The 15,328-nt window shown below is 37.7% G+C and overlaps 1 protein-coding gene across 1 annotated transcript in view; it reads right to left on the bottom strand.

Moving 5' to 3' along the window:
• Positions 1-32: 32 nt before the first annotated feature.
• Positions 33-15,328, bottom strand: part of LOC124094177 (zinc finger protein OZF-like) — a 29,899-nt gene continuing 14,603 nt past the window's right edge. The window contains 2 exon segments of the mRNA XM_058580346.1: positions 33-2,818; positions 5,336-5,433. Of these exon segments, the coding sequence (XP_058436329.1) occupies positions 1,179-2,540 (1,362 nt within the window). The 5' untranslated portion in view covers positions 2,541-2,818; positions 5,336-5,433 and the 3' untranslated portion in view covers positions 33-1,178.

Genomic DNA, 15,328 nt, shown 5'->3' with positions numbered 1-15,328 from the left:
TTACAGTTTCTTAAAACATAAGACACTTAGAATTGAGGAAATCACATATAGCATGTTTATTTCATAAACTGATATAAGATTCAATGAAAGATTTCAGCATTATTAATCAAAATTCCATTAAGTCACAATGTGAGATACAGTATTAAAATCTTATATAGCTAAAGGTTTTTTAACAATGAATTATAGGCACCCTAAGCAAGTATGTAGTTCCAATTATTCATTTACTTAACTTCATTCATTCATAATAAAATAGTTGATAAAAACCACACATCAGAGTGTCTGTTTTTGAAAAAATTGTTTGGTGAATTACTAACAATGCAGCATGCAATTTTTATTTATTATTGGTTCATCATACCCACATCTTATCCACATAGTAAGATTGTTATAATATTCAATAAGTTGTAGCTAAAAACATGAAAAACCACTTACCATATTGTATAGATTATATAAATTTATGCATTTATATCTCTTTTTATACATTGGCCTATTTCTGGTATTTTTCTATAGCATTATAAAACAGACTAAAACAACAAGATAAAATGACTTTGAGTCTAAGGCCTCTTACTATGAGAGTGAGTAGAACATCTAAGATTACATTTTAAAAGCCCTGGTATAGTTTAGATGGTAATGGCTTAGTATTTATGATTCTTATTTTTTTTAATATATACTTCAAAGGTGATATTTTGTATTTCTTATATTCCTCACAGTGCTTAGATTAATGTATTGCCATTTACTTTGGGACTCAACTATGTGGAATTGATTCTGTTTAGTAAAGCAAAAGCAAGAGTGGATCCTTAAAATATAGCAAAGACTTTATGAGAATGTTTTGATTTTTAATGGGAAGAATTGCTACTGATCACAGAGGGAATTTGAATACATGGCTACATCTTGATGATACCCATTAATCAGAAATGGTCTGAACTGACTAGATCAAAACCATTAGAATACCATGAATAAAGAGGCAGATTAAAAAAGATAGGTTTGTCTTGCACCATTTTGAGTCTCCTATTAGAGTACAAATTATAGTATTTTTTACCAGGGAAAGGACTCAAAATCATGTAGCTGCATTTTAAGCCTCATGTATTCACACAAGTCACCATCAATCATAATACCATTGTAGGTAGAGAAGTGTACATCTTCACAAGCAGAAAAATCAAATACAAAAAGTGCAATTTGCCTTATGCAAAAAGGACCTCTTCATTTGTCATACTTCTTTTAGCTCCCAGGTTACATATCTTTGGGCTCAAGATATTCAACCAGAAGAAAGTAGAGTTCCACCAGAAGAAAATGTGAGTTCTGCTGTGCCTAAAAAGGTCTGGTTTTTGACCAAAAGCTTTGCCACATTATTTACATTTGTAGGGCTACTCTCCAGTGTGAGTTCTGCTGTGACAAATAAGGTATGATTTTCGACTGAAAGCTTTGCCACATTCTTTACACTTGTAGGGCTTCTCTCCAGTGTGAGTTCTGCTGTGGCAAATAAGGGATGAGTTTTGACTGTAAGCTTTGCCACATTCTTTACATTTGTAGGGCTTCTCTCCAGTGTGAGTTCTGCTGTGGCAAATAAGGTGTGATTTTTGACTGAAAGCTTTGCCACAATCTTTACAGATGTAGGGCTTCTCTCCAGTGTGTGTTCTGCTGTGGTGAATAAGGCTTATTTTTTGACTGAAAGCTTTGGCACATTCTTTACATTTGTAGGGCTTCTTTCCAGTGTGAGTTCTGCTGTGGCAAATAAGGTATGATTTTCGACTGAAAGATCTGCCACATTCTTTACATTTGTAGGGCTTGTCTCCAGTGTGAGTTCTGCTGTGGAGAATAAGGTCTGTTTTTTGACTGAAAGCTTTGCCACATTCTTTACATTTGTAGGGCTTCTCTCCAGTGTGAGTTCTGCTGTGGCGAATAAGGTGTGATTTTCGACTGAAAGATTTGCCACATTCTTTACATTTGTAGGGCTTCTCTCCAGTGTGAGTTCTGCTGTGGCGAATAAGGTCTGGTTTTTGACTGAAAGCTTTGCCACATTCTTTACATTTGTAGGGCTTCTCTCCAGTGTGAGTTCTGCTGTGGAAAATAAGGCCTACTTTTTGACTGAAAGCTCTGCCACATTCTTTACATTTGTAGGGCTTCTCTCCAGTGTGAGTTCTGCTGTGGCAAATAAGGTCTGTTTTTTGAATAAAAGCTTTGCCACATTCTCTACATTTGAAGGGCTTCTCTCCAGTGTGAGTTCTGCTGTGGTAAGTAAGTCCTACTTTTTGACTGAAAGCTTTGCCACAATCTTTACATTTGTAGGGTTTCTCTCCAGTGTGAGTTCTCCTGTGGCTAATAAGGTCAGTTTTTTGACTAAAAGCTTTGCCACATTCTCTACATTTGTAGGGCTTTTCTCCAGCGTGAATTCTTCTTTGGTAAATAAGGTTTAATTTTTGACTAAAATCTTTACCATATTTTTCACATTTGTAAGGCTTCTCTTCAGTGTGAATTCTGCTTTGCTTAATAAAGATTGATTTTTCTTTAAAAACTTTATCACATTCTGCCCTTTGGTAAGGCATCTCTCCAGTGTGGTTTCTTCTGTGGTAAATAAGATCTCTCTTTTTTTTTTTTACTAAAAGCTTTGCCAAATTGTTTATATTTGTAGGGCTTCTATCCAGTATAAATTCTCTGGTGGTGAACAAGGCCTGATTTTTTATGATTTCTGGTGTTCACTCTCACTTGTAGTTTTGTAAATAGTCAGGATCACAACTTCTATATTTCCCACTTATCACTTTGTGAAATATATGTTTTATGCCCTTCTCTGGTGAATAATCTTGGGTATCATGAGGAGTCATGGCTGAAATAAACAAAAATATTTAAAAAAAACAATACCAATCAATGCATAACAATCAAGTATAATAAATTGATTTTTATATTTTTAAATTCATGTGATATGATGATTTCTTTCATCGACAAATACACGTTTGTTTATTTCCTAAATATATCATGGTATTTTATACTATATATACAAGGTAAAATGACTAAATATAATGAATTAACACAAAAAAGGATAAATTAACACAATCATTATTTTATATAATTATCAGTTTTGTTCTTACAAGGTATTGTATTCCTTCTATTAGCATTTATGAAGAACATAATACACTCACCATGTGGTAAAACAAAACTCTTGACCCTCTTATGCTCAATAAAATACAAATATGTGAATTTGACTATAATGTCAACCCTACAAAAAACACAGTACCTGGTGAGCAAAATTTTACTCACTAAATTTCTGACTTCCACATGTGAATCAAATGCTCGTGCAACTTAATCTCTGCCTGCTACATTTCACTTAATGCAAAGTCGTGCATATACATTTCTTATAACACTTTAAGACACAAAATATTTTTACAACTAAATAATAATAGTATATAAGTACAATATTTTTACTCATTTGATCATTGATGGGCACATACATTGGGTCCCTAGCTTTAATACTGAGAACAATGTGTGCCTTAAACACAAAAGCAGAGGTATCTCTTCAATTTTCTGATTTAATTTTTCATGGATACATATTTAGCACTGGCATTTCTGGATCTTTATGTCATCCAACTTTTAATTTTTTTTGTGTGGTGCTTGAGATTAACTCCCCAAATACTATATCACTGAACTACAACACAAGTATTTTAAACATTGTTTGAGTCATGCTGTTTCTAAATTTCTATGACTTACCTCAAACATGAAATACTTTTCATGGCCTCCCAATCAGCAAATAGTACAAGGATGCAGCACTTTTCTTGCCTATTTTTATTTATTTAAAAGTTTCTTACTTTTTTCCCAAAATGGACTATACAATCTACTGTTGGCTCCTTTAATGGACAAATAAAAATAATACAGCAAATATAAACAAAGAGAAGTATGGCTTAATCCAAGTGACAAAAAAGAAAAACAAAATTAAGAACTGAAAATTAGGATACTGGCAGTTATTAATTACTCAAAGAACACTAAATAACTATTTATAGAAAGTTTAGAGGGTGAAATTGAGACAAAAATATTAATATAAATAATCACAAATTGAGTATGTGAATAATTCTTTAGGAAAAAATGAGAGGAGCATTCCTAGTGTGCAAAGCTGAAACTCTACCAATATGGGAGAGACTTATCAAGCAGGACAAAGTTTAAGACAAGTCTAAGCAACTTGTGAAATACTGTAAAAATTAAAAACCTAAAGGATATATAAAGAGAAGTGGGATATATATATATATATATATATATATATATATATATATATATGAAAAGAATCCAAGCATGCCACAATAAAAAGCAATGATCCAGAAATTAAATCATTAATCAAAATAGAAAATAAGAAATATAGAAAACAACTTACAAAGTAGAAGTGTAATGAATTTTTCACTTCAAAATATTTATTATTATCAATGCATTATTGCACAACACAAAACAAAAGAAAAAAATTACTAACAAGATTGAATCTAAAAAAAGAAACTGCCAAGTCAGTTCCAGCAGAGAGCATGGAAAGAAACCAGGCATGATCTGCTCCTAGAGGCCCTATTGGTTTAAAGATGGATAATTCCCCTTCCTTTATATATCATCTTTTTACACAATTTTTAATCAATACGATACAGTTTTAAATCATGAAATTTCTCATAATCCTTTTGGACAAGATTTGTTGAGTGAGAAAATTGTATCCTAATACTTGCCTTTTAAAACAGAAACAAACAAAGATCTAGCCTCTCTCATATTAATATGCATTAAATATTGTTTTGTTTACAGTTAATGTGCTCAGTATACAACATAAAGTTAAATACTCAAAATTGGTCATCTGCATTGAATAGACATTTTATTCTCAAACAGCCATTACCAAAAAAATTAGGTAATATATAAGATTACACACACACACACACTCACACACACAAAAAAAATTAAATAAATAAACGAACAAACAAACAAACCCACATGAGTAACAAGCCCTAAAATCAACAGCCTATCTCATGCATGATTACAACAAATGGATTTGGGGTTCTCTCCTGATAATTATCTCAGTCTTTATTACACAATCTGGAGACATGCTGGACTTATGGCACATGGAAGCTCACAAAGGGCTTTAGAAAGAAGCTGAAAACACCTTATAATGATGGAACAAAATGCCCAGGTTTTCAACTGCCGATATAAGCCTCACTATACTAGTCAGTGGCAGGTGAAGGCTAAGCTACCACAGAGAGACCCTCTGGCCACAAGACTCTGGAGAGGACCATGAGGAGTCCCTAGCCATGACTGCCAGTTTCCACCATTGCCACTCCTGTCAGTTTAAGCCACCTTCCTACCCAGTCTCAAGATAACAAGGCACACTTACCATTTCCTGGCTTTCAGGGTTCTCAGCATTCTCCCTGTGATTTGTTTTCAGTTTCTGCATAGCATAGACACCTGGGCTCCGGATCCAGCATAGAAAGCCTACAAAAAGATTGAAAAAATGGCGGGCTCCAGACAGGAAGGGAACAGAAGATTATGGAAGCCCTCCCCCTCATCACCGGCTGCGTGAGGATTGGACACTTCTCACCTAAGAGACTGATTGGTCAAGGCTTCAGGCACTGCCTCCAACCTGAGCCAAGTGGGTGCAGAATCAAAGGCTGAATGACAGGCTGCTCCACTGTCATTGTTAAAAGACTACAGATCAGGGCTGAGGATATAGCTTAGTCAGTAGAGTGCTTGTTTTGCTTATATAAGGCCATGGATTCAATCCCCTGAACTACACACATACACTCCCGCCAAAAAAAAAATTAATTAAGTAAAGGACTTTTGGGTAGAGCCCTTCCCTAGCATGGGTGAGGTACTGGGTTGAACAGCCAGCACTACATTAAAAAACTAACCAACAAACAAACTACAAATGGTATTGTGTCCATCTACAACAAAAAAAAAAATTTTAAAAAATAAAGACTGTGTATTGGACTTGTGCCCCTTCACTACAGAACCCATAAACATTTTTATATATAATTTATACATATATGTCTTCAGACAGTGAATAAAATTCTCCCATGTTGGCTTTTCAAGTAACTTATATTACAGGTATGCTTCACAAACCTGAAACCCTCCCCACATCACTTATTATTATTATTATTATTATTATTATTATTATTATTATTATTTATTATAGGGTCAGCGAATGCGGTTATTTTAAGGCAAAGTTTTCTTCCAATACTAGGACATATCCCAGAGGGAAGTGCATTGACACTTATAACTGTTTATAAGGTTAAAGCAATTTTTGAATAAATATGTCTATATTTTTATTTATGAAAATGATATCAGTTTTAATATTTTTTTAACTTTTCTGTTCTTTGTCTCATAAAAAACAGTTTGAGCTTTAAACTCATTAGCAATGTCCCCATACCCTTCCCCCCCAAAAAAATGACTCACAGATATAATTCAAATTATTGAGATTCATAAATTTTGGATCCTTTATTTTAACTAGTGAAGTCTATAGATTTTCTTTTTATTTTCACCCTTAAAATGAAGCCCACTTTTTATAGCTTTCTTATTGTGTGACTGACTTCTAATATTCTTCATATTTTACCCCCAATACTGATCACTTTGGACTATTGATGTCTTGATGGAGGGGAATCTCAAAATTGTCATGCACAAGGCAGGAAATGGATATAGTAAGATGTAAGACTGGAGATTGCTGAGTATGTAGATTTTGCATTACAAAATAAGTATTGGTGGATTATATGTGAGTAGGGAGAAAAAGAGCAATAAAAAAAAAGAAAAACTTGAGCAGTAGAGGGGTTCATATGCTACAAGTCTACAATGATGGTATGAATGTAGAGGGGTAGTGTTCTTGGAAGCAGCAATAAAATTTTGGGGGAAAGAAAAAGTTAATTTTTTGCACAGTTCCCAAGTAAGAGAGCCAGGTGAGTGGGCTCTGAGTTCAACTCTTCCCACCTAGGAGAGGAATTTATAGTTCACAGGGTATGTCTCAGTAAGTAGTAAAACAGCATTTCCATGTACCTTTACACTTTGTCATGGCTACAAGCTGACTTTGACAATTCCAGTCATATTACATCTTTGCACTTTTTAGTTATTCATTTATTAATTATTTATTCCATTATTTATTTGTTCCTTTATTAATTCACTTTTTCTTTAGTTGTCATTGTTTTTACATTACTGGTGATTATATAATTGCATAAATATTCTGAATGTTAACTTTTTCTTAAATATTGTTTTATGTGTTTATTCGTACATTTACTTTTCATTTAAATGTTTTTTCCTTGGCCAAGCATGATTTATATTAGACCTTTATCTTTGTTTATTTAGACTAGATAAAATCACATTATTCCAAATAATTCAAGGATCTATCATCTTAGCAGAACCCTAATCACCCACTAAAGTTGACCCAGTCTAGGCCAACTTACAGCTGTGTCAAAACTCCTCTTTTTTCTTATACAAAACTTAATAAAGAATTCCTCTCTCACTTTTATATATTGGAGAGCAGACTAACTTCCCCAAGAAGCAGTTAATAACCTAGATGAGTTTTCCAACTAGCTCACTATTACTTTTGAATTATTTACATCCTTGACACTAAGAGTGTCACTGATTACTTTTTTTATTTTTGCAAGATCTCTCTCTCTCTCATATTACAAATTGAAATCAGATATGATTTTTTTTTTTGCTATGAAACACTCTCAGCCTTTAATAAAATATTCTATAAAGCAAAAGGGTTTTGCTTATTTTTTTAGAGCCTCACTAAGTTGCTGAGGCTGGCTGACTTTAATCTAATGTTATAGAAGTTATATATATGTACCATTGTATACTCACCAGGAGTGTATACACAACAACAGTAAAGCAAAACTGAATAAAAAAAAAAAAATGGAATGAATGAATGAATAAATAAATAAATAAATAAAATATGAAAAAGTACAAAGATTTTATGTGATTGGAATTGTCAAAGGTTGATTGTGGCCACACAAATTGGTAAAGCTAATTGGAAATGGTATTATACTACCTACTGAAACATACACTATGAATTATCAATTCCACTCTAAGGAGGGAAGAAATAAACACATAACCCATTCATCTGACTCTTTCTCTTGGGGACTGTGCCAGAGTTACCTTCTGTTTTTTTTTCTACCTTATTTCTGCCTCCAAAGAAACTACCCCTTGCCCTCATGCTACCATTGATCCACCATTAGACTTTTTAAATCTGAACCCTTGAGTTGGTCATTCTTTCCCTCTTTCCTTCACAGCACTTTTTTTCTCTACCTTAATTTCACAAATACATCCACCAATCTCACATCCTGACCCATCCCAGTTCTGCCTTTTCCATGGATTACTTTGAGATCCCCTCCACTCAGATATCAATAGTCCAGAGTAAAGTCAGCTTAGGATGTTATACATGCAGGTTTTTAGAAGTCATTTACATAACAATAAGCTTATAAAAAGTGGGATGTATTTTATCTGAGGTTAAAAAGAAAATCTACAGAATACACTGTTTAATTGAAGTGTCTAAAATTCATTAATCTCAATAATTTGGAAAAAGAAATCCTATAAAAAGGAGAATAAAGAAAAGAACATAATACAAAAAGTGACAAATTTGAAGACACACCAAATGTATATATCCAAAGAGTGTCATATATTGGTGTTTTCAAAAGACAAATTAATTTGAAATAAATGTGGTTAATGTGAGATGTAGTAATCATTTTTTAATTATATATAACGGTAGTATATATATGTATATCTACAAACTGCATCTCATATAATTATGAGTATACATTTCAAGAAATGAATGCTATAGTATTTTTTTTTTTAATTTTGCTAACAAGTTTGAGTTTGCACACTGGTCTCCTCACTGGGCTGGGAGCAACTTGAGGCCTTGTTTATCCTGTGTCTGCTGAGAAGCTTGACACCAAACAGGCCCTCCATAAAGAACCTGTAATGGTAAATAAGTAAATGCATGAAAGAAATAATGAATAGATTCTTTGCAAGAACATCTGTGCTGTAGAAAGGAGTGGACCTGGGATGACTTCAGGTCAGACTCCAAAGTCAAGGCCCTGCATATCAGAAGAAAATCTTACCTACAATAATTAGATTGTAAAATGCTAGACTTTCCCAAACCAAGTTACATGCACACAGTTAGATCAGCAGTATACAACTTGTCTGAATATCTGCAAATTGTGGGTGTTTCTACAGCTTATTGTGGCACCACCTCCTAATGACTTATAATCATGTATCCTAACATGAAAATACAGACTGGACTAGTCTCTTTGAGAACTCTGTTTGTCCAAATGAAGTATCTGGAAATATGGCAAAGCTTTTTTAATTTGATGAGCTGAGTGGCATTGGGGGCTTGCTTCATCTTTCAGCTGCAGGTGGCTGTTCACCAGCACACTATCCTTATTACCATGTCTGTTAATGTTTGCTCATTTGACATTTATGTGGCATTTATTATATGTCATTATTATATGTCACTGACATGTGTTTGCAAATGTCATTTATTGTATTATATTACTTCTTTCCACCTAAAGATTGGAAAGAGAATAGGAGAGGAAATAAACCACCATATGAATTACCACGAGTAGAACCACCATTATAATCAGCAGAGGAATGATCTTGGTCCTCTTGTGGTGCAGGGAATACAGCCAGCCATCAACTGCAGTGACATGAAATGTTCTGGCTGCATATGTGTGACCTTCCCTAGATTGCAGGAAGCATGATTCTAATATCTCAGATAGTCTTCCTGATGGCCAAGAGAATCACAGTAATTTTTTTGTGAATGGTTTTACCAGAACATGGCTGTGCTCACCAGGGATACTCTGTGCTGCTTCTATAGCCCAGTCACACAGCACAGGCCACATGGTCTGCTGAGACTTCATGTCCAGTACCTCAAGGAGACATTAATTGACCCCACTTTGAAAAACAAAGCCCATCAACAGGATTGTTTTCCCTATGAGCCAGTAAAAGGCTGAGAAAAGAGCTGTAGCACTGACCTTGCCTGAGTGAGAGAGCCTAAGTAGGGTGTAAGTGAGACTGAGCTGGGAGGGTAGCCACGCCCCCACTTTTAATTTTTTTTTTTTATTATTTGCTTTTATTTTTTAAATACATGAGAGCATAATGCATCACAATTCTTATTACACATATAGAAAACAATTTTTCATATATCTGTTTGTATATAAAGTATGTTCACACCAATTCATGTCTTCATACATGTATTATAAATAATGATGTCTATCACATTTCACTATCCTTGCTAACCCCCTGCCCCCTCCCTACCCTTCCAACCCCTCTGCCCTATCTAGACTTCATCTATTTCTCCCAATCTCCCCCTCCCTACCAAATATGAGTAAGTCACGTTATATCAGAGAAAACATTTGCCATTTGTTTTTTTGTGGATTGGCTAACTTCATTTAGAATTATTTTCTCTAACTCCATCCATTTACCTGCAAATGCCATGATTTTATTCTCTTTTATTACTGAGTAATATTCCATTGTGTATATATGCAACATTTTTTTAATCCATTCATCTACTGAAGGGCATCTAGGTTGGTTCCACAGTTTGGCTATTGTAAATTGTGCTGCTATAAACATTTATGTGGCTGTGTCCCTGTAGTATGCTGTTTTTAAGTCCTTTGTGTATAGACTGAAGAGAGGGATAGCTCAGTCAAATGATGGTTCCATTCCAAGTTTTCCCAAGGAATCTCCATAGTGCTTTCCATATTGGCTGCACCAATTTGCAATCCCACCAGCAATGTATAAGTGTGCCTTTTCCCCACATCCTCGCCAACACTTGTTGTTTGTCTTCATAATAGCTGCCATTCTGACTGGAGTGAGATTACATCTTAGAGTAGTTTTGAATTGCATTTCTGTGATTGCTACAGATGATGAACATTTTTATATATTTGTTGATTAGTTGAATATCCTCTTCTGAGAAGTGTTTATTCATGTCATTCTGGGCCACCAGTCTTCCTAATGCAGCTCTGTGTTAAGTTATTTCATTGTGCAACTGCCCTGTCACCCAGGGAACCAGGGCAAGCTGCCAGACTGAGGGCTTTGGCATCCTGTGTTTTCATTGGAGGCTGATGTCTGGGTCAAGAAAACCACAGCCACAGGGTTGTCTGGGCCTTGTGTGGACCGACTGAGGGGTTTCCTTCAACAGGAATCACTGGGGCTTTCTCAAAGGCATCTGGTCATACATATGTTCCAGTGGTGTTCCCACCTTCTGCTCAGACAGATCATCCTGAGAGCCACAGGAGTTGGTTTTCCTACAGGGCAGAAGAGATGGAGGGTGTGTAGCATAAAGGGCAGGAGCCCACTTGGAAGACACAGCATAGAGATGGAGGGCAGTGGAAGGACTTTTGTAGAGGTGGCACCTGATGCAGCCACACCTCCTCCTGGATGGTGGTCTGGGAAAGGCAGGAGAGGCTCAGGGTCCCATTGCTGCATGGTCAGAGATGTAGAAGTGATAGGGATACCAGGACTGGAAGGAGGGTGAGGGGCTGGGATGAACATGGAGTGAGCAGGGCAGGGGCAGCTCAGAGCCTCATTGGAGAGGCATCATCTTCATGCGTGTGGCCATACCTGCCTCTTGCCATGGCCTTTTTGAGGACACCTCATAGCAGAAATCAACCTTGTCTGGGAGTCCTAAAGTGAGAAAGTCACAGGTGGACACAAACATATCACCTACTTGGAAGAGAACAGTGCCTCAGAAAACATTCAGCATCTGGGTGCATGGTCCAAGGAAGTGTCCCCTAAAGAGTGTCCAGGGGCATATGCCCTCAGATCCCTCAAGTGCCTCAATGCACAGTTGTCAGGCAACTGAGGACTGCTGAACCAGAGTCTCCAGGCAGGGCCAGAATCTTCCCTGTGACATGTTCCCTGGGCTGATACCATGTGCCCAGACTAGAAATCTGCTTTTGGGAGGGGCTTTGGACCTGGCCAGGGCAGATTCTGTGGAGACCCAAACACTTTCTTTTTTTTCCAGTCTTCATCCTTCCAACAGAGTGAGTTTTTTTAAATTATATTTTTTTCTTTGCAGCTTTGCTCGCCTGCTGTTTCCCTCCATGTGGGATGGCCATCTGAGGGTTTGGATAAAAAGTAGCAGAAAGTATGACTTCTGGACAGCAGCTTCCCTTCTTTGAGGGAAAACCTGGGCCTGGAAGCCAGAGAGTACCTGGCAAACAGAGCAGGTTCCCTTTGAGTATTAAAGCTGTTCTTCCACATGGCTGTGGCTCCTGGCGTCCAGCAGGACAGGAGAACACAGGCTGCGCCCAGCACCAGGTGGTCGCCTACTAGCATGGCCTTTGGTCAAGTCCTCATGGACATTTGGTCAAGTCTGGTCACCTGTTGTCATTAATTAATTAATAAATTTGTTTGTTAATTAAATTTTATTTGTAAGCAGCATTGGCAAGAATTACCACACAGCTATCTTAGGATGACCAGTGATCACATGACACAGTGATCTCTGAATAATTTTTGAGAAATGAAGGCACAGTGCTCTTATCAGAGATAGGTACTAGCTAGGAATAATTATCCTTTACAAACTCATTAGTTGACTACATTCATAGCAAGATCCCCAGAGAGTGTTTCCCAGATGTGGCTTCACTATATGAGTTCATAGCAATGTAGAAGGTGACTCCTGTCCCCACTGCCTTCCTCTTTGCAAATTTTCTCAGAATTTGAAACAGTCCATGGGCTTATATCCAGCACATGGTAAAAGAACAAAACAATGTTTGCCCAGAGCATGTCACCAATCACTGGCACCAGTGTAGGAGCAGAAGACACATATGGTTGGGATGTGTGCCCCTCCTTGAAACCATCCTGCCCAGAACCCACCAGGAGATGATGGTATGGATGCCCATGCAGTTTCCCTGGCAATGCTTTTGAAAAGCCCAGCCTGCAGCAGCCTCGTGGAGGGGTGGAGACAGTGTTAATTCCAGCACTCTGCAAAAACCACAAGGAAAGCATGAGGATGGACACTACAAGCTGCAGGCCTGCACACTCTTGCATCAGAGATAAGGAAGATGCACAGAGAAGTGTTCTGTCAAGGTGGCTGGGAGTTAGCAGATGCTACCAGCTTCCTCAGGTTTCCTTCATGGCCTCCAGCCCTTGGCCTGTGTTTTAAGTCACTATTCACTCAGCGAGAGGGTTTTTCCTCTTGCTTTCTCTCTGATGTGCAGTCACAGTGTAGATAGAGCCAGGAGGGGTCACAAATCTCTGGAAAAGAGCACCTGGGGTGGCTGGAGTGTACATGTACTGAAGGACTTGCCCACAAGGTGTACAGCACTAGCTTCACATATGACCCACAGAGACTGTAGTAAGGAGTGAGTGCTGCTTTCTCTTTCTGCTTATCATGAATTGTTTTCTAAAAATCTCATTTTGGTCTCCTACTGATCTTCCTGATTCTGGGCTGACTATAACCCACTTCCTTAATGACACTGATTGCCCAGCTTGCCAAGGGCAAGATCCAGAGAACTAATTTTAGACCCTCTCCCTGGCAGTGCCCTACATGTTATATCACCCCAGAGGGCAGGAAATTGGAGTTCTGTGATGGCCTTGCATCCACTCTGCTGGAGGGGACAGAGGTGCAACCCCTGGCCCCTCTCAGGAGGAGAGAGCCAGGTCACCTGGGTGGGCAGGCAGGTAAGAAGAGGACCTGGACAGTGCCATGTGGGGAAGGTGAAATTCTCCCTGTGGGAACATTAGGGAAGGCCTCCAGAACACAGCATTTCTGTGATATGAAAAACAGCAGCATAAGTTCGGAAAAGCATGGGCCCACCCTCCCCTTCGACCTGCAGAGGAACCACCATGTTTACCACACAGGCCCTGGGGCCCTCTGTCTCTGTTCAGTGTAGGAAAACCTCAGCAAAATAGGCTGTGAAACCAGAAATCTATTTCTATAAGCACACAGCTTACCTCAATGCAGGAAAGCTCTGAACCCACTACATTGTTTAATAATAAGTGATTTTCCTAAGGACTTATTAAAGAGAAAGCAGAAAACATGGAAGTGGCAAGTTTATGAGAATCTGTCAAAGAATTAGTTAATTCTGATGATCTTGGGGGAATCTGAGCATAAGATGAGGGGTTGGCATTCATGCCAGGGGAAGTGAGGTCGAGGGGACTTGGGTATTTAAAGAAGATGTTCCTGAGATTACTTTTAATATCTTAGTCCTGGAGCCTACTTAGCTTTCTGGATTTTTCTGACTCAGGGTAAAGCCAGATAAGCATCTTGAGAGTGTCCTAGATGGGGTACCGTTGGCATCTTCTGGAATTCAAGTCTTTGTGAGATGGACTTCAACTCTACCACTCTCAGGGGAATCCACTGTGACTAGGATAGTAGATGAATGGTAAAATAACTGAGCCCTAAGACATAACTGTGGCTGGTGGACTTTCCTGCCTCAATCTGTGACTCATGGTAGCAAACAGAAAACCTTCCAGAATCCTTCAGCCTATGTGCAGTAGTCAAGTAAGTGCTATTTTAATCCAGGAAAAATAAAGTCATAATAGATTCAAAGGATAAATGTGAGGTACTGATGTCCTAGGGTGTCTATTCAACAGTCTGCAACCTGCTTCTAATCTACATTCAGAGTGCCACCTCAGCCATGCCACTCAGGGACCACAGAACCTGTTCCTTATCCCCTCCAGGGCATCCCCACACTGGGATGCTCCTTCATCACCCCCATAGATACTCTTGTTTTTAAAGCATGCCAGATACAGAATGTGGTAATTCCCTGATCAAATAATTTTCTTATCAGTTTTAAAATGTATGCTCACTATTAATTTTCGATGCTGTCCAAGCACCCCACAGGTTAAATTTACCTCTCACATCTCTGAGAAGTAAGTGTGCTAAGATATTTTCATATGGGAGATTTATTCTGGACTTTAACCTTTAGGTAATTTAAAAACTAAAGAAAACTTTTGATGAAGCTAGCTCAGCATGATGACAGAGGAGGCCCTTAGTACCACCCCAGAAGGTACAGGGGATCCAGCCCAGATCCTACAGGCAGCCCCTTGCCTAGTGTACATTGTGTTTAACAAACCCAATATTAATGAATAAATAATGACTTGATGTGTTATTAGGTTTATATGACCTGAGTAAAGACCTCTGATACATACTCCAACTCCCTTTTCCAGACAAATTTTAATGGTATTGACCAAGCTATGTTCCTTAAGATGCTAAAAGGTAGAAAAAAACCTGGTGCTCTGGTGCATGCCTGTAATTTCAGGGGCTTGGGAGGCTCAGGCAGGAGGATCATGAGTTCAAAATCAGCCTCAGCAAAAGTGAGGCACTAAGCAACTCAGTGAGAGAGACCCTGTCTTTAAATATAATAATAATAATAATAATAATAATAATAATAATAGA

Source organism: Marmota monax, unplaced genomic scaffold, assembly GCF_021218885.2.
Source record: "Marmota monax isolate L192 unplaced genomic scaffold, Marmota_monax_Labrador192_F-V1.1 WCK01_AAM20220418_F8-fsc00195, whole genome shotgun sequence".
NCBI lineage: Eukaryota > Metazoa > Chordata > Mammalia > Rodentia > Sciuridae > Marmota > Marmota monax.
This window is presented reverse-complemented; position numbering and strand designations above follow the sequence as displayed.